This window comes from Mustelus asterias, chromosome 12 (genome assembly GCF_964213995.1).
Source record: "Mustelus asterias chromosome 12, sMusAst1.hap1.1, whole genome shotgun sequence".
NCBI lineage: Eukaryota > Metazoa > Chordata > Chondrichthyes > Carcharhiniformes > Triakidae > Mustelus > Mustelus asterias.
The window spans coordinates 48,997,593-49,015,413 of NC_135812.1; the positions used below are offsets into that span (position 1 = coordinate 48,997,593).

The 17,821-nt window shown below is 49.1% G+C and overlaps 1 protein-coding gene across 6 annotated transcripts in view; it reads left to right on the forward strand.

Annotated features, from left to right (window-relative positions):
* The window catches only part of zzef1 (zinc finger, ZZ-type with EF hand domain 1), a 257,862-nt gene that overhangs the window by 66,317 nt on the left and 173,724 nt on the right, over positions 1–17,821 (forward strand). For all 6 annotated transcript variants that reach the window (XM_078225185.1, XM_078225186.1, XM_078225188.1 and 3 more), the window contains exons 12-14: positions 3,033–3,144; positions 5,224–5,430; positions 7,492–7,592. In XM_078225185.1, the coding sequence (XP_078081311.1) occupies positions 3,033–3,144; positions 5,224–5,430; positions 7,492–7,592 (420 nt within the window). The remainder of the gene's footprint in view (positions 1–3,032; positions 3,145–5,223; positions 5,431–7,491; positions 7,593–17,821) is intronic.

Below are 17,821 nucleotides of genomic sequence, written 5' to 3' on the forward strand. Positions count from 1 at the left end.
TGTTGTGAAGTTGAGTGTCATAAATGGCTTCATGTCCATGATTCCCAGTGAACCAGCTCAAGTCATTGGAGCACAGGACTCTTCATCTCAGAGTTGTTAGTTCGAGCCCCATGTTGGGTGCCATTGTTTTCGGGGGGAGGCAGTGGTACATTGGTAATATCGCTCGACATGAGCAGGTCGGAGGATAGGAATACTGGGGCGAGTAACTCATCTCCTGACTCCCCAAAGCCTATCCGCAAGGCACAAGTCAGGAGTGTGATGGAATATTCCCCACTTGCCTGGATGGGTGCAGCTCCAACAACACTCAAGAAGCTTGACACCAACCCGGACAAAGCAGCCCACTTGATTGGCATCACATCCACAAACATCCACTCCCTCCACCACTAATGCTCAGTAGCAGCAGTGTGCACTATCTACAAGATGCACTGCAGCAATTCGCCAAAGATCCTTAGACAGCACCTTGCAAACCCACAACCACTTCCATCTAGAAAGACAAGGGCAGCAGATACATGGGAACACCACCACCTGCAAGTTCCCCTCCAAGCCAGTTACCATCCTGATTTGGAAATATATCGTCGTTCCTTTGCAGGGTCAAAATCCTGGAATTCCCTCCCGAACGGCATTGTGGGTCAATCCACAGTACATGAACTGCAGTGATTCAAGAAGGCAGCTCATCACCACCTTCTCAATGGCAACCGGGGATGGGCAATAAATGCTGGCCAGCCAGCGACGCCCATGTACCACGAATGAATAAAAACAAAGTAATCCAGAGACCCAGGGTGGTGCTCTGGGACCCAGGTTCAAAACCCACCATGCCAGATGCTGCAATTTAAACCCTGTAAAATATTTGGCATTAAAAGTCTAATGATGACCATGAAACCATTGTTGATTGTCGTAAAAACCCAAATGGCTCACTAATCTGAGGAAAAGCTCTTTACTCAGGGGTGGTGACAGTCTGGAATGCACTGCCTGGGAGGGTGGTAGAAGCAGGTTGCCTCACATCCTTTGAAAAGTACCTGAGTGAGCAATCGGCATGTCACAGCATTCAAGGCTATGGACCAAGTGCTGGGAAATGGGATTAGGTGAAAGGTCAGGTGTTTCTCCCGTGTCAGTGCAGACTTGATGGGCTGAATGGCCTCTTCTGCACTCAATGATTCTATGAATGTTCTTTAGGGAAAGAAGTCTGCCATCCTTACCTGCTCTGGCCTACAAGTGACCTCAGACCATCAGTAATGTGATTGATTCTTAAATGCCTGTCAGTTGTATCCAATCGCTACAAAGGAAACGAAAAAGAAAGTAACTGGACGGACCGCCTGGCATCGACCTCGGCACCGGAAACAACAATGGCAAACCCAGCCATCTTAACCCTGCAAAGTCATCCTCACTAACACCGAGGGGCTTGTGCCAAAATTGGGAGAGCTGTCTCATAGACTAGTCAGGCAACAGCCTGACATAGTCATTCTCACAGAATCATATCTTATAGATAACGTCCCAGACATCACCACCACCATTCTGGTAAGTCCTGTCCCACCAGCAGGACAGACTCTGCAGGGATGGTGACACAGTGGTATACAATTGGGAGAGGGTTGCCCCGGGAATCCTCAACATCCATCTGGATCCCATGAAGTCTCATGGCACCAGATCAAACATGGGCAAGGAAACCTCCTACTGATTATCACGGCACCCCCCCCACCCCCCACGCCATCTCCAACAAGAGAGAATCAATCCCTCCACTACCAATGAACAGTAGCAGCCCTGTGTTTACCATCTACAAGATGTACTGTAGGGACTCACCAAGGTTCCTTGGGCAGCACCTTCCAAAGCCAAGGCCTTTACCACTGAGAAGGACAAGATACCTGGGAGATGCCCCTCCAAGTCACTCACCATCCTGATTTTGAAATATATCACTGACACTGGGTCAAAATCCTGGAATTTCCTCCCTAAGAGCACTGTGGGTGTACCTACACCTCAGAGACTACAGCTGTTCAAGAAAGTAGCTCACCACCATCTTCTAAAGGGCAACTTAGGAAACTCCTGATCCGAACACAATGGAAAGCAGCGGCCCCTCTCTGGGTGGGAGAAGTGAAGAGTTCTCCATTGAAAAAAATTCTGGGAAGGAGCTAGTGTTAAAGAAAGGCAACCCATATCTAAGTGCATTGTCATGTTGAATATGATTTCTTATCTCCAGGGTGTTCAGAACTTGGCGAATGTTAATCATAGAATCATCGAACCATAAAATCCCTACTTTGCAGAAGGAGGCCATTCGACCCATCAGGTCTGCACTGACTCTCCCACAGAGTATCTTACCCAGGCCGACTACCCATCCTATTCCCGTAACCTCACATATTTACCCCGCTAATCCCCCCCCAACCTACACATCTTGGGACACTAAGGGGCAATTTACCATGGCCAATCCACCTAACAGGCACATTTTTGGATTGTGGGTGGAAACCGGAGCACGAGATCACTGTGGGACTAAGAGGCTGTGCTGTTAGTTCTGTATAAATCCACCTGTTGGAATGCTTTGTTTAAAGTTGTTGTGAAGTTGAGTGTCATAAATGGCTTCATGTCCATGATTCCCAGTGAACCAGCTCAAGTCATTAGAGCACAGGACTTTTCACCTCAGAGTTGTTGGCGGAAACCCAGGCAGACATGGGGAGAACGTGCAAACGCCACACAGTCACCGAAGGCTGGAATTGAACCCAGGCCCCTGGCGCTGTGAGACAGCAGTGCTAACCACTGTGCCACCCCTATGATAATATAACTTTCTTCTCCCACTACCTCCCTCACAGTCCTGCCAAAACAAAAACTGCTTGGGAGCATAATATTTGAAAATCGGGAATAGTGGATGTGCTAGAAACTTGAGTTAAGTCAAAGTTTCAGGTGAGATTTGACCAAGGTGTCAATAAAATGCATCATTATAAGCAAGTATTTGCCCCACCACCTCTGGACAATGACTGTTGCTATTGTCCTGGAAATAGCATGTGATTTGGTTTTGTATCTGATGTATTATTTCTCTCTATCTCCACCAGGCACAGCAGCCAGAGTGTCGAGCTGGATGGAGATGATCCTGTTGGCTGGTTTGAACTGGAAGAAGAATGGAATGAGACAGAAGTGAAGTTACAGACCTGTCGCATCAGCAAGGTAAAGAAGGACCAGCAATGTCACTAACATCTTTAAGTAGTCTCACAACACCAGGTTAAAGTCCAACAGGTTTATTTGGAATCACGAGCTTTTGGAGCGCTGCTCCTTCCTCAGCTCGGTCCGAAAGCTCCAAATAAACCTGTTGGATTTTAACCTGGTGTTGTGAGACTTCTTACTGTGCCCACCTGTCCAACGCCGGCATCTCCACATCATCTTTAACATTTTTGTTAGTTGAAATTCACAATTCAAGTTATTGAGAGACAAGGAATGATGCGATCTGTAAATTTCATGTGTTTGTTACTTGCTGAAATATGTATTGATTAGCTGTTTACCTGCTTTATAGAAAACTGGGTAGAATGCCTGCTCTGAAATTAAATAGTAATTTGTTTTTTCACCTGTTAATATATATTCAGGTGAATTAGATAGCTTTATGCCGTTGTATTGTATCAACTAAAGGGTGAAAAGTCTGTTTTACACTTGAGAATCCCTGCAATTACTGAACATGGCGATATGTTTCCTGTGAACAATAAACAGGCAAGATTTTTGTTATAAATAGTTGACATTCCAGTTGGTGCCAGTAGGTGTCACCTGTGTATTGGTTATTTCTGTAAATTGTAACACGATTTGATTTGCTTCTGGTATTGATATGATTGCTTGTTTGCAGAATTATTCTAGGCGATTAGGCAGTGGTGCTGAACTTGGAGCCAGCTCCCTTACTGTTGGGACGGTTACGATTTAAATGCCGTTTCAGTTTGAATCAACACTGCTAGAAATGCACACTGAAATGTTTTAATAAGTGTGATCAGGTTTTTCATCTGTCTTCTAGACTGTCGCAGAGATTAAGTAAACACGATATTGCACTAGTGACCCAAATTAGACAGTAGCTCAGTAAATGTCATGTGGCATGTTGATGGATTGTGTTTGTATTCATTCATGGGATGTGAGCAGAGCTGGCAAGACTGACATTTATTGCCCATCCCGAACCACCCTTGAGGAGGTGCTGGTGAGCTGCTTGCTTGAACTACTACACATCTACAGTGCTATTAGAAAGGCAATTCCTGAAATTTGACCCAGTGACACTGAAGGAGTGGCGATATAGTTTTTTAAAATTCCATCATGGGGATGTGAGTGTCGCTGGCTAGGCCAGCATTTATTGCCCATCCCTAATTGCCCTCGAGAAGGTGGTGGGTGAGCTGCCTTCTTGAATCCCAGCAGTCCATGAGGTTAGGTACACCTACAGTGCTGTTAGGGAGGGAGTTCCAGGATTTCCATCCAGCGACAGTGAAGGAACGGCGATATATTTACAAATCTGGATGAGTGACTTTGAGGAGAATTAGCACATGTTCCCATGCGTCAGTTGCTCTTGCCTTTCTAAGCCGTGGGTTTGGAAGATGCTGTCATAGAAGCTTTGGTGAATCACGCAGTGCACACTCCAACTGTGTGCTGGTGGAGGAGGGAGTGAATGGTTAAGGTCATTGAGGTACCAATGATCTGGATGGTGTTCAACTTTTTGAGTGTTGTTGGAGCTGCACCCTTCCAGGCAAGTGGGGAGTATTCCATCACGCTCCTGACTTGTGCCTTGTAGATGGTGGACAGGCTTTGGGGAGTCAGGGAGTGAATTACTCACCACAGAATTCCCAACTTCTGACCTGCTCTTGTGGCCTCAACATTTATATGGCTGGTCAAGTTGATCTTCTCAGATTATATGTTTACTTTGCATTAAATAGTTTAAATTATTGTTTTTCCAAGTGTTAATATATATATTTCAGGCAGATGACATAGCTTTATGCCTTTGTATTGTATCAAATAAAGGGTGAAAAGTCTGCTATAAACTTGGGTCCCAGCTATTGCTTAATATGGCAGTGGGTTTCCTGTGAACAGTAAACATTGTTGAAGTAACTTGGTGAGATTTTTGTCATGGGCACTTAATATTCCAGGTCTACACTTTCAGTAGCTTCAGCTCAGTCTTTATTCAGGGGCAAAAGGTAATGGCAAAAACCCTTCTCAGCTGCTTTTGTGGAATAATGTTTTGTGGTGATAGTGAGTGAAACTCCATCTTCATTTATTTTTTCTCCCCAGTATCTGATGGTAAAGTTTCTCTGTCCCCGTCAAGAGGATGAGAATAACGTGCGTATTGGCATCAAGCATCTAAGTATTCGTGGTTACTTGAGACCATCCAATCAAGAGTGTGTCTCTTTCTCCGATACAGCATCAAGCGGCCTTGTTACCGGGCAGACCCTCGTGTTGAAGACACTCTACTTTATCCAGCAACTGGCACAGGATGCAGTATGTTGAGACTTATCTTTAAAATTCATAAAGCATATTATGGGGCATTGGGGACACGAGGAGATTAAGGTTAAAATCTGGAATGTGCTGCCTGAGTGTGTGGCGCAAGCAGATTCAATCGAAGCATTCAAGAATGAATCGGATTATTATCTGAAAAGGAAGATTGGGCTACAGGGAGAGGTTGGGGAATGGCGTTAGGTGCATTGCTCATTCAGAGAGTCAGCAGAGATACAATGATCCAAGTGGCTTCCTTCTGTGCTGTAACCATTCAGTGATTCAAGGAGACTATGCTTAAAATTTTCTCCATATTTGTGACTTTTACTGGTGTTTTATTTCACCTGCATCAGCAGCCCCCGAGATACTCATCCACCTGACTTGTTTGCATAGAGTTCCAGACGGTGGCTGTCCACTTGGTTATAGCAACTCAGTGAAACCGATTCCTCTCTCACAATCAAAGAATCACACAGCACAGAAGCAGGTCACCTGACCCAACATGCCTCTGCTGACCTCTGGAGGAGCCAGTTCCACTCCTATGGCCCTTTCCCCTGCGGATTTTTCTCCTTCAAGTACTTATCCAAATCACTTCAGAAAGTAGTTATTGAATCTTGGCACGCTTTTAAACAGTGCGTTCCAGATCATAACAGATAGCTGCTGAAGAAATTTCTGTTGATCCCACCTCAGCCAGTCACCTTAAATTTGTGCCATCTGGTTACTGACCAATCTGTTAACAGTCTGTCCTTCTTGACTCTTCATTAAAATATTTGATGATTTTAACACTTCTATTCAATGGCGCTTTAACTTTCTTTGCATTAAAGAAATTAATCCCAGTTTCTCCAACTTGTTCATCTAACTTACACGACATGCCTGGTTACCATTTTCATAAATCTTCCCTGCGCACACACTCTCTCAACATCCTTCTTAAACTATGCTATCCAGAAATGCTCTCAGTCCTCGAGCTGTGGCCTAACCAGTGATTGCTAAAGGCTCAGTGTATCTTTCTTTTTACTTATAAAACCAAGGTTTCCCAATTCTTTAACTGCCTTCTCAGCTCCTGCAAGCTGTCATATTTGTGTCTACACACACCCCCGCCTCCTCCCCCCCATCTCTCTGTTCCTGAATCCCATTTAAAACAGTGCCATTTAATCCATATCGCCTCTTCTCATTCTTCATACCAGCACACATCACTTCAAGCCCCTCTAAACTCAACCTCATCTGCCATGTGTCTGCACATCCTGCCAGTCTGTTTATGTCTGAAGCCTGTTCCTGTCCTTTTCAATGTTTGGTACACTTCTGAGTTTCATGTTGATCTATATATCCCAGAATCTAATGATTGATCTGCATCAGAAAGAGCAGTGAACCTCATACTAATCCCTAAGGAACATGAATGTACACTCCCCTCCAGTCTGAAAGATGCCCATTCAGCCCTACTGTCTGCTTTCTATCCCTTAGCCAATTTTATAGCCACATCCCATCTGCCCCTTCTAATCTCATGGACTTGTATTTTCCTAACAAGCCGATTATATAGTACCTCATCAAATGCCTTCTGAAAGTCCATATACACATCAATCTCAGTAATTTCTTCAAAAAACGTAGCTCAATTAGTTGGAAGTAATTTGCCTTTAACAAACCCATCCTGATTAGGACTGTATAAATTTTTTGTTCATCAGAATAATATTGTAACATCGTAACCACCTAGACATTCGTCTCCAAGCCGCTCACCATCCTGACTTGGAAATATATTGCTGTTCCTTAACTGTTGTTGGGTCAAAATCCTGGAATCTCTAACAAGACTGTGAGCTGCTGCCTTGAACCGCGCAGGGCCTGCTGCGGTTCAGAGGCAGCTCAGCACCACCATATCAAAGATAATTGGGGATGGGCAATAAATGCTGACCTAGCCAGTGAGGCTAAATCCTAGCCAGTGAGGCCCACGTGAATTAAAAGGACCTCTGTGAACCTTTTACATAGTGGAACATAATTCGCACTCAGAATGGTTTGTATTGTTTTTTTGGTTGTGTTTCCCACGGGTTTGATGGTTAATCAGTACACTTTATTTACCAATAGGCAGAATTGAGAGAGCGGAGGTTAAAACAGAAACCTTACCTGGACTTTTCAGACCTTAACCTGCAACTCTTCTGGAACTTCTATGAAAAATTCAGACAAAAGTAAGCCAGCATTTATTTTTCCTCCCATTTTATCTTTGTTATTTAACTTCTCCTGGTGCAGCAATTCAAGTTGGAGTAGAACCTTTAGATGATGGTCTGGTACCTAGAACTTATACACTCCTCATTGTGACCAGGGACAGGGAGGTGAGTCAAATCCAGTGTACTAACAGAAAGAGGGAGGAAAGATTGATCTCTGTTAAGAAACACTCTAGCCAATTTGCATACAGTAGTGATAGTGACCAGATAATCCGTCTTGATGATAAAGGTTGACCAGGTGAACGTCCTTTCTCCACTTTGAAACAGTGCCGCAATCTGTTTTACATTCACCTGAGAGAGCCTTAGTTTTAAGTTTTATCTAAAGGGCTGTGCCTCTGATAGTGCAATCCACTGAGAGTACAGCATGGTGGCGTCAGCCTAGGTTTTGGATTCTAGTGTGGGTCTTGAACCCACAACATCTGATTCAGATGAGGTTGCTACCACTGAGCCACGACTGCTGCAGCTGGTGTGCAAGAAACTAGGGGATTTTCACAGTAACTGCATTGCAGTGTTAATGTAAGCCTACTTGTGACTCTAATAAACAAGCTTTAAAAACTTTAAAAACTGTGTTTGAGCCTCTTCCTGTTTAATAACCTGGGAGTACTGGAGTACTGAGACAAAATGTACTCGCTCCAACCTGGGATCGAACCTGGGTCTTATCCCAACACAGTATGTTTTATTCCACAAAGTTTAATCCAGCACACTGTTGACACCAAGACAATTAAAAGCACATAAAGCCCTTCAAATAAAATGTTCTTGTTTCTTTGAGAGTTGGGACATTTTTTAATAAAGGGATATGTTCATAGAAAAATCATAGAAACCCTACAGTACAGAAAGAGGCCATTTGGCCCATCAAGTCTGCACCGACCACAATCCCACCCAGGCCCTACCCTCCTATCCCTACATATTTTACCCACTAATTCCGCTAACCTACGCATCTCAGGACACTAAAGGGCAATTTAGCATGGCCAATCAATCTAATCCGCACATCTTTGGACTGTGGGAGGAAACCGGAGCACCTGGAGGAAACCCACGCTGTTGTCCTGATTATTTTAATTATTTTATGTATGGGAATGTTGATAATCAAGCTTTTGGTAAATTCATTTGTAGAAGTTCGAAGTTGTCTTTCAGGAAGAAAGAATTAATATTCAATTTACCATAAAGAAATAGAGTATAAAACAGATTTAATTGAAAACATAATACAAGCAGATTATATGGGATGAATTCCTGGAATGTGTATGAATGGGATTCTGGAGCAATACTTTCGAGAGCCAACTAGGGATTGAGCTATTTTAGATTTAGTATTATACAATGAGAAAGGGCTAACTAATAACCTTGGTGTAAGGAGCCTTTAGGAAATAGTGATCATAATATGGTAGAATTTCACATCAAGTTTGAAAGTTATATTGTTTAATTTGAAATTGGGGTTATCTGAAATTAGGGTATTTAATCTGAGCAGATAAATCCATGAAGGTATGAGGGGAAAGTTGGCTGTGGTGAATTGAGAAAATAAGCTAAAAGATTTCATGGTCGACAGGCAATATTTAAATAAGTATTACATGGTCCACAACAAATATACATTTATCTAAAACACACAAACCCAACAGGAAATGTGAATCAACTGTGGCTAACAAAACAAGTTAAAGATTGCATTAGCTCAAAGGAGGTAGCTTTGCTAGAAAAAGTGATAAGCCTGATGATTGAGAGCAATTTAGATTCCAGCAAAGAAGGACCAGGAAACTGATAAAGAAAGAGAGAAGAAAATATAAATGCAAGCTAGCAAGAAACATAAAGATGGACTGTATAAACTTGTTTAGGTCTGTGAAAAGAAAAGATTGGCAAGGAGAAATATGTGTCCATCACAGGCAGAGACAGGAGAATTTAGAATGGAGAATAGGGAAATGGTGGAGAAACTTAAACAATTACTTGTCTGCCTTTACAGAGGAGGATACAGAAAATTTCCTAGAAATACTAGGCAACCAAGTGAAGAACTGAAAGAAATTGGTATTAATAAAGAGGTAGTACTCTCAAAATTAATTGCATTGAAGGTTGATAAATCCCCCTAGACCTGATGAGTCACATCCCAGAATGTTGATGGAAGTGGCTGTAGGGATAGTGGATGCATTTCAAAATTCTATAGTTTCTGAAATGGTTCCTGCAGATTGGAAAGTAGCAAATGTAATCCCATTATTTAAGAAGGGAGAGACAGAGAGAAAATTGAGAACGATAGACCTGCTAGTTGGACATCAGTAGTAGGGAAAATGTTGGTTCTATATTAATGAACGAGAGTTGGGTGTACAGGGAAGAATTTGATTTGTTATTGGCATGTGTATTAATATACAGTGAAAAGTATTGCTTCTTGTGTGCTATAGAGACGAAGCATACCATTCGTAGAGAAAGAAAAGAGAGCGTGTAGAATGTAGTGTTACAGTCATGGCTAAGGTGGAGAGAAAGATCAACTTAATGCGAGGTAGGTCCATTCAAACGTCTGATGGCAGCAGGGAAGAAGCTTTTCTTGAGTCGGTTGGTACGTGACCTCAGACTTTTGTATCTTTTTCCCTGACCGAAGAAGGTGGAAGAGAGAATGTCCGGGGTGTGTGGGGTCCTTAATTATGCTGGCTGCTTTGCCAAGGCAGTGGGAAGTGTAGACAGAGTCAATGGATGGGAGGCTGGGTTGCTTGATGGACTGGGCTACGTTCACAACCCTTTCAGTTTCTTGCGGTCTTGGACAGAGCAGGAGCCATTCCAAGCTGTGATACAACCAGAAAGGATGCTTTCTGTGGTGCATCTGTAAAAGTTGGTGAGAGTTGTAGTGGAAATGCCAAATTTCCTTAGCCTCCTGAGAAGATAGAGGCGTTGGTGTGCTTTCTTAACTATGGCATCAGCGTGGAGGGACCATAACAGGTTGTTGGTGAATTGGACATCTAGAAACTTGAAGCTCTCAGCCATTTCCACTTCATCCCCATTGATGTAGATAGGAGCATGTCCTCCACTACGCTTCCTGAAGTCAATGACTTTCCTTTGTTTTACTGACATTGAGGGAGAGATTATTGTTGTTGCACCAGTTCACCAGATTCTCTATCTCTTTCCTGTATTCCATTTCATTATTGTTTGAGATCCGACCCACAATGGTGGTGTCATCAGCAAACTTGAAAATCGAGTTGGAGGGGAATTTGGCTATGCAGTCATAGGTGTATAAGGGGTAGTGATAAACTTCAAGAAAACATAGACTGGTGGAGTGGGCAGATGTATGGCAGAAAAAATTAAATGCAGAGAAGTGTGAAGTAATTCATTTTGATAGGAAGAATAAGGAGGGCCAATATAAAGCAAAGGGAGCAATTTAAAGGGGCTGCTGGAGCAGAGGGATCTGGGGGTACGTGTGCACAAATCATTGTAGGTGGCAGGGCAGGTTGCAAAAGCATATGGGATACTTTTAAATAGAGGCATAGAATACAAAAGTAAGCAAGTTACAATGAACATGTATAAAATAACCCTGTTTCTTGGCCTCAACTGGAGTATTCCAACTAGTTCTGGGTATCAGACTTTAGGAAGGACATGAAGTCACAGATCAGGTGCAGAAGAGATTCAGAAGAATGGTTCCAGGGATAAGGAACTTCAGTTATGTAGATAATTGGGGAAGCTTTATTTCCATTCCCCTTGGATAAGAGACGATTAAGAGATTTTATGGGGGTGTTCAAATCAAGAGGGATCTGGACAGAGGAGATGAAGAGAATCTACTGCCATTGACAGAAGGGTCTAGAAGCAAAGGACAACGATTTAAGGTGTAACACAACATGAGGATTTTTTTTTCTAACACAACGAGTGGTTAGGATCTGGAACGTGTTGCCTGAGAGTGTGGTGGAGGCAGTTTTAATTGTAGCTTTCAGAAGGGTGTTGGATAATTATTGGAAGAGAAAAAAAAGTGCAGAGCCACAGGGAAAGGGAGGACAAGTGGGACTGGAACTAGCTGAAACAAAAACAGAAAATGCTGGAATACCTCAGCAGGTCTGGCAGCACCTGTGGAGAGAAGAGAAAAACAATAATGTTTCAAATCCGAATGACTTCTTCAGAGCCAGGACGAAGCTGCTTTCGCAGAGAACCAGTATGGATGCAGTGGGATGAATGGCCTCCTTACGCTGCTGCAATCATTCTGTGATTGTATGAAAATAAATAGTGTTACTTCTGAATTTCAGTTTCTAAGTCAGCGTGACTGATTCTGCTCTTGGCTCTTAGTTTAACACTTTGGCCAGACAGTCTAATCGCTACTTGAATGTGGGTGGCACCAGCAACACAATGAATCTTGTTGCTGTGGCGACAAACCAAAATTAAAGCAACATACCAGGTTATGCAAACTGCAGAAACCACAGTTACGATAGCTTTGCAGCTTTCCAGTTTTGGGACTGTTAACTGCCCTTAGCTTCTGGGAAGTTCTGTGCATGAAAGTTAGTGAGACAGGGTCATTCGTAAGGCAATGTCTTGTAATTTAATAAAGTAAATGAGGAGAGCATAATTTGACTGGGCATTGGTTAAATAGTTCAATAAATATCATTAGGTAGGACTGAGATACAGACCTTGCACTCCCAAAAATGGATTTAGAAAGTGGATTACTTTTAATGATTCTCTAGCCGTGAAATTGAACAGGTTAGGACATTTTTCTCTATGAAAAAGAGTGACCTAATAGAGATCTTTAAGGTAATGGTCGTGTTTGGTAGGTTAGATGACTGATACAAGGGGTGGTAAATATGCAATAGTTATTAATAAATGAAATAGGGAATCAGGAGAAACCTCTTTACTCAGAGAATGGTCAGATTGTGGATTGACTCCCACAAGGAGCAGTTGAGGCAAAAAGCATCAGTTTATTTAAGGGAAAGCCGGATAAATCTGAGAGAGAAAGGAATAGAAGGGTGATGCTGATTAGAGGAGGCTATGCAGAGTATGAATACACACAGTGCAGTTCAGTGGAATGGCTGTTTCTTCAGTTTACATTCAACAACAACAGCGTGGATTTATACAGGTCTCGACAGTTAAAATGAGCTCTAATAGCGAACTTTTGCTGAAGCACTGTTTATAAATTAGCGGAATAGCACTGCCTCCATTTTCATTTCAGCGTGGTTCCTCAGCATGCTCAGTCCTTTAGTAAACAAATTGCCACTTTCTTCACTGCTTCTGCTCCTCACCCCCTCACTCTCTCGTTCTTCGCTCCCTCGGCCTCTCGCTCCCTCGGCCTCTCGCTCCCTCGCTCCCTCGCTCCCTCGGCCCCTCGCTCCCTCGGCCCCTCGGCCCCTCGCTCCCTCGGCCCCTCGCTCCCTCGGCCCCTCGGCTCCCTCGGCCCCTCGGCTCCCTCGGCCCCTCGGCTCCCTCGGCCCCTCGGCTCCCTCGGCCCCTCGGCTCCCTCGGCCCCTCGGCTCCCTCGGCCCCTCGGCTCCCTCGGCCCCTCGGCTCCCTCGGCCCCTCGGCTCCCTCGGCCCCTCGGCTCCCTCGGCCCCTCGGCTCCCTCGGCCCCTCGGCTCCCTCGGCCCCTCGGCTCCCTCGGCCCCTCGGCTCCCTCGGCCCCTCGGCTCCCTCGGCTCCCTCGGCCCCTCGGCTCCCTCGGCCCCTCGGCTCCCTCGGCCCCTCGGCTCCCTCGGCCCCTCGGCTCCCTCGGCTCCCTCGGCTCCCTCGGCCCCTCGGCTCCCTCGGCCCCTCGGCTCCCTCGGCCCCTCGGCTCCCTCGGCCCCTCGGCTCCCTCGGCCCCTCGGCTCCCTCGGCCCCTCGGCTCCCTCGGCCCCTCGGCTCCCTCGGCCCCTCGGCTCCCTCGGCCCCTCGGCTCCCTCGGCCCCTCGGCTCCCTCGGCCCCTCGGCTCCCTCGGCCCCTCGGCTCCCTCGGCCCCTCGGCTCCCTCGGCCCCTCGGCTCCCTCGGCCCCTCGGCTCCCTCGGCCCCTCGGCTCCCTCGGCCCCTCGGCTCCCTCGGCCCCTCGGCTCCCTCGGCCCCTCGGCTCCCTCGGCCCCTCGGCTCCCTCGGCCCCTCGGCTCCCTCGGCCCCTCGGCTCCCTCGGCCCCTCGGCTCCCTCGGCCCCTCGGCTCCCTCGGCCCCTCGGCTCCCTTCTCTCTCTCCCCCCTCGGCCCCCCTCTCTCTCTCTCCCCCCTCGGCCCCCCTCTCTCTCTCTCCCCCCTCGGCCCCCCTCTCTCTCTCCCCCTCGGCCCCCCTCTCTCTCTCCCCCTCGGCCCCCCTCTCTCTCTCCCCCTCGGGCCCCTCTCTCTCTCTCCCCCTCGGGCCCCCTCTCTCTCTCCCTCGGCCCCCCCTCTCTCTCTCCCCCTCGGCCCCCCTCTCTCTCTCCCCCTCGGCCCCTCTCTCTCTCCTCTCCCTCGGCCCCCCACCTCTCTCTCCCCCCTCGGCCCCCCCCCTCTCTCTCTCCCCCCTCGGCCCCCCTCTCTCTCTCTCCCCCCTCGGCCCCCCCCCTCTCTCTCTCCCCCCTCGGCCCCCCTCTCTCTCTCTCCCCCCTCGGCCCCCCTCTCTCTCTCTCCCCCCTCGGCCCCCCTCTCTCTCTCTCCCCCCTCGGCCCCCCTCTCTCTCCCCCCTCGGCCCACCTCTCTCTCCCCCTCGGCCCCTCTCTCTCCCCCTCGGCCCCCCCCTCTCTCCCCCCTTGGCCCCCCTCGGCCCCCCCTCTCTCTCCCTCTCGCCCCCCCCCCTCTCTCTCTCTCTCTCCGCCTCGGCCCCTCTCTCTCTCCTCTCCCTCGGCCCCCCACCTCTCTCTCCCCCCTCGGCCCCCCCCCTCTCTCTCTCCCCCCTCGGCCCCCCTCTCTCTCTCTCCCCCCTCGGCCCCCCCCCTCTCTCTCTCCCCCCTCGGCCCCCCTCTCTCTCTCTCCCCCCTCGGCCCCCCTCTCTCTCTCTCCCCCCTCGGCCCCCCTCTCTCTCTCTCCCCCCTCGGCCCCCCTCTCTCTCCCCCCTCGGCCCACCTCTCTCTCCCCCTCGGCCCCTCTCTCTCCCCCTCGGCCCCCCCCTCTCTCCCCCCTTGGCCCCCCTCGGCCCCCCCTCTCTCTCCCTCTCGCCCCCCCCCCTCTCTCTCTCTCTCTCCGCCTCGGCCCCTCTCTCTCCCCCTCGGCCCCCCTCTCTCTCTCTCTCCCCCTCGGCCCCCCTCTCTCTCTCTCCCCCTCGGCCCCCCTCTCTCTCTCTCCCCCTCGGCCCCCCTCTCTCTCTCTCCCCCTCGGCCCCCTTCTCTCTCTCTCCCCCTCGGCCCCCCTCTCTCTCTCTCCCCCTCGGCCCCCCTCTCTCTCTCTCCCCCTCGGCCCCCCTCTCTCTCTCTCCCTCGGCCCCTCTCTCTCTCTCCCTCGGCCCCCCTCTCTCTCTCCCCCTCGGCCCCCCTCTCTCTCTCTCTCTCCCCCTCGGCCCCCCTCTCTCTCTCCCCCTCGGCCTCTCTCTCTCTCTCTCCCCCTCGGCCCCCCTCTCTCTCTCCCCCTCGGCCCCCCTCTCTCTCTCTCTCCCTCGGCCCCCCACTCTCTCTCCCCCTCGGCCCCCCTCGCTCACTCTCCCCCCTCAGCCCCCCTCTCTCTCTCTCCTCCTCGGCCCCTCTCTCTCCCCCTCGGCCCCCTCGGCCCCTCTCTCTCCCCCTCGCCCCCCGTCTCTCCCTCTCCCCCTCGGACCCCCCCTCTCTCGCCCTCGGCCCCCGCTCTCTCTCCCTCGGCCCCCGCTCTCTCTCCCTCGGCCCCCCTCTCTCTCTCTCTCTCTCTCTCTCTCTCCCCCTCGGCCCCCCTCTCTCTCTCTCTCTCTCTCTCTCCCTCTCTCCCTCGGCCCCCCCCCCCCCCCCTCTCTCTCTCTCCCCCTCGGCCCCTCTCTCTCTCTCTCTCCCCCTCGGCCCCTCTCTCTCTCTCCCCCTCGGCCCCCCCCTCTCTCTCCCCCTCAGCCCCCCCCCTCTCTCTCCCCCTCGGCTCCTCTCTCTCTCGGCCCCTCTCGCTCCCCCTCGGCCCCTCTCTCGCTCCCCCTCGGCCCCCCTCTCGCTCCCCCTCTCTCTCTCTCTCTCTCCCCCTCGGCCCCCCCTCTCGCTCCCCCTCTCTCTCTCCCCCTCGGCCCCTCTCTCTCTCTCCCCCTCGGCCCCTCGCTCTCCCTCTCGGCCCCCCCTCTCTCTCCCCCTCGGCTCCTCTCTCTCTCGGCCCCTCTCGCTCCCCCTCGGCCCGTCTCTCGCTCCCCCTCGGCCCGTCTCTCGCTCCCCCTCGGCCCGTCTCTCGCTCCCCCTCGGCCCCTCTCTCGCTCCCCCTCGGCCCCCCTCTCGCTCCCCCTCTCTCTCTCTCTCCCCCTCGGCCCCCCTTCTCGCTCCCCCTCTCTCTCTCCCCCTCGGCCCCTCTCTCTCTCGGCCCCTCTCTTGCTCCCCCTCGGCCCCTCTCTCGCTCCCCTTCGGCCCCTCTCTCGCTCCCCCTCGGCCCCCCTCTCGCTCCCCCCCTCTCTCTCTCTCTCTCTCTCTCTCTCCCTTGGCCCCCCCTCTCCTCTCTCTCTCTCCCTCGCCCCCGCCCCCATCTCTCTCCCTCAGCCCCCCCTTTCTCTCCCTCAGCTCCCCTCGCTGCCTCAGATGAGCCGAGACACGGGTGATGTCAAACAATGATTCGCTGTAGATTACATAAAGCTGTGATTAGAGTATTACATCCAGTTCTGATCACCACACTTTAAGAAGGATGAGAGGATCCTTGAGAAGGTGCAGAGGAGATTTACCAGAACGTCTCCAGAGATGAGAGTTACAAGGTTAGGCTGGAGAAGCTGAAGATTTTTCTCCTTGGAATAGAGATTGAGGGGAGATTTGATAGAATTGTAGAAGATTATAACCGGTTTAGATAAGGTGGATGAAGTAAAACTGTTCCCATTTGCTGATTGCATGAGGCTAGAGGAACACAGAGTTAAATTCTTGGGCAAGAGATACAGGGTGGATGTGAGGAAGAACTCTTTTGATGCAGCAAGTAATAATGACTTGGAACGTGTTAATTTTGAAGGTGTTAGAAGCAGAGATAATCAGTGATTTCAAAAGATGATTGAAGGCATACTTTAGGGCAGTGGTTCCCAAAGGGTGCAGTGCGCCACACTGGTGCGGCGAGAGAGGGCGGCAAGTGTGGCGGGAAGATTCAAGGACAATCAAAGAAACATTTAAACATGGATAGATATTTTTCCAAAGTGAGAGCAAGAGCATCAAGTGATGCTGAGGACGATGTCCCATGATCATATTATAAAGTAGTTGTGTTCTATGTTATGAATCAAGCACTGCTAGGAGTTGTGTTTTTTTTGTTTTTGAATGTATTTCTTATCAATAAAAAATTTGGTGTGGCGCGAGCAAAGTTTTATTCCGAAAGTGCGGCCCAGTGAAAAAAGTTTGGGAACCACTGCTTTAGGGAAATAAACTTGCAGGGCCATGTGGGTAGAGTGAGAGAATGGGACTAACAGAACTATCATAGACTCAGTGGGCTGAAAGGTCTCATTCTGTGCTGTTATGACTCAATGGCTTAGATCTTGTGGTCAGTGGTGAAGTGGAAACTTATGTTGCTGATTGCATTTAAAAGTTCATGCCTACCGTTTTCACAGACTACAGTGGGAATTTACTCCCAGGTTGCAATGTGGATCATTAGTTAACGGACTAGGGAGTCTGAATGGTGCGGTGCAGTCCTGGAGAAGTCATATCCCCCCCTCTGATGTCAGGAGCTGAAGACATGCTCTTTGAAGTATGTCTTCAGCTCAGTGACAGTCTCAAATGCCCCAGCTACAGACCCTCGTGTTTTTCTAAAATAACTTTTCATCTATAGTTAATTGTAGATCCCTGATGGCTTCCATTCCCCGGCCTCACCCGATGCGCCCTCTGCCCCTCCCCCATGCATTCTGCGTGAAGGTAGAGCCAGGGTCAACAGGAGTCCGAGCTTAGAGAGGAAACGGTGATGTAGGTAGAGTTGGGTGGGTGTGGAATGGAGCCACGTATGGGAGTGTTTTTGCACTCTGTTGGTTTAAAGGACTGTGCCCCTGCCTGGGCTCTACACCTAATAGGAACAACCCTCAATAAATAACGTAAATACAGGTGTAACTACAGTGCAGTCAGCCCAATTTTCCACTTCACAGGGCTTGATGGGAAGTGGGCTCTCTGGAAGTTGTGGTGTTATTGTGGCCCTCAGCAAACACTAGCTTTCTCAAAGTGTGATGATGTGGAGATTCATTCCACTCACCTGATGAAGGAGCAGCGCTCCGAAA